This window comes from Austrofundulus limnaeus, unplaced genomic scaffold (assembly GCF_001266775.1).
Source record: "Austrofundulus limnaeus strain Quisiro unplaced genomic scaffold, Austrofundulus_limnaeus-1.0 Scaffold120, whole genome shotgun sequence".
Classification (NCBI taxonomy): Eukaryota; Metazoa; Chordata; class Actinopteri; order Cyprinodontiformes; family Rivulidae; genus Austrofundulus; species Austrofundulus limnaeus.
The window spans coordinates 769,485-771,422 of NW_013952522.1; the positions used below are offsets into that span (position 1 = coordinate 769,485).

General features: G+C 32.5%; 1 protein-coding gene across 1 annotated transcript in view; it reads left to right on the forward strand.

Moving 5' to 3' along the window:
- The window catches only part of cacng1b (calcium channel, voltage-dependent, gamma subunit 1b), a 20,200-nt gene that overhangs the window by 15,670 nt on the left and 2,592 nt on the right, over positions 1–1,938 (forward strand). The window contains exon 2 of the mRNA XM_014014919.1: positions 844–918. Coding sequence (XP_013870373.1) covers positions 844–918 — 75 coding nt within the window. The remainder of the gene's footprint in view (positions 1–843; positions 919–1,938) is intronic.

A 1,938-nucleotide genomic window follows, 5' to 3' on the forward strand; every position in this document is an offset into this window, starting at 1 on the left:
AAAAATGCAGAAATGACTGATGTATTAAAATAATTAATTAATATTAAATTCAGGATGCACTGGTCTAGCTGTTTCAGTTTATATACATAAATTAAGGGTGACCAAATCTTTTCCCCAGAATGAAAATCTGAGGGCTGTGGACCAAATGCAATAATATAATTCATGAAATACAAATACTTCTTAAGTACAGTCCTTCAATTTTAATGATTATGTCCTGCTGGAGTGTGACATCATTTGTTTGTGTACAAACTTATATGGTGTCAGAGTTTTATATAGTTGTACTTCTCATTCAACCACATTTAAATCCACTCTATCTAGGAGACACAATTTATATGGATAGTATTTATTTTTTACAATAACAAGCTCGAATGAAATAAAAGTAACAACTTTCTATTTCTTGCCTATTTAAAAAAATGTAATAGAAAGTACAGATAATTGTGTGAAAATGTAAGAAGTAGAAGTAAAAAGTACGCTGAAAAATAATTACTCAAGTAAAGTACAGATACCCAAAAATTCTACTTAAGTACAGTAAAGAAGTATTTGTACTTAGTTACTTTACAACTCTGCAAGGCATGTACCAATTATGTAACTGGAAAATACCAGGTGCATACTCATAAGCTACCAGGTAKTAACTAGATAATAATCAGGTTTGTACCAGATATTGTGGCGTACAAGTGTCATTTTTAGCTTGCTAATAAGATTCACAGAGAGTTTTTTTTAATTATTGCATTGGAAGCACAAAGGGATACAATCTGTTTTCTGCCTCTCCCAGTTCATTTCTCTTCCTGTCTCTCTTTGTCACCTCCTCTTCATCATCCTTCTGTTGCCCTTCCTGTCTTCCAGTAAGAAACTGCTCCTACTTCAAACACTTCACATCGGGCGAGGAAGCCAAGGTTTTTGAAGTGAAGACCCAGAAAGGTGGGTGTGTCCTGCGCTTCTCTGAAAAACAAGCTCACAGCATGAAACAGTAAAAAAAGAAAAAGAAAAAGCTTTCAAACTAAATTAACAAGCAAAAAAAAAAAAAAAAAGACAGAGAGAGAGAGAGAGAGAGAGAGAGAAATATGATGCATTCCTCTATGTTCTTTACAACATCAGAAGAACTGATCACATTCAAGACTTTAAGATTACAAAAACTACAAATCATTCATCCTTATACCAGTATCTTACAGGAACAGACATGTTTAAATAACAAAAGTCTGTTCCATTGTTCAGTAATCAAGCTGTGCAGTCACAGATTTGTTTTTTCCAAACCCGACACATACAAAGATAGATTTRGTTCAAAACAATTTTCATCCAGGGTGCAAATAAAAAAACAACAACTCTGTTTTAGAAACAACACAATTTTCTGCAAATGAGAAATGTTTGCTCATTTAAAGTGGGAAAAACTTTCCAATAGGGCAAACAAAACTAGTTAAAAAACAGAATAGAAAACCTGAGCTACAGGAAATTGGAAATGCATGATGGGATTGTCAGCTTCCCCTAGCAAGAAGGAGAAAAAATATACAAAATAAACCTGAAGGGAAACTTGTAATAAGAAGGACAAATGTTTCATGATGCTAATGTTCACTCTTCTATCTGGTTCATGCAGTTGTTTGCACAAACATATTTTTAATTAAGTAAAGTTTATTTATATAGCACCTTTTATAGATACAAAATCACAAAGTGCTTCACAWTAAAAGCAAGAAAAACTTTAAAACATAACAAGCATAAAACGTACATGTAAAAACAGTGGAATACACATAACAAAAAACTAACATCTGACAGTAGCTAAAAGAAACAGGTGTTCAAATGTTTTTTTAAAAGCATCAAGAATCAAGGCTGCCTATAGATTTATATTTATATTGATCGATACCGATCAAGTGATCACTGATTGGTTCATTGCAAAGACAGTGTTTGACATTTTACATAAAATAAATAAGAAAAGACTCACTTTAGGGG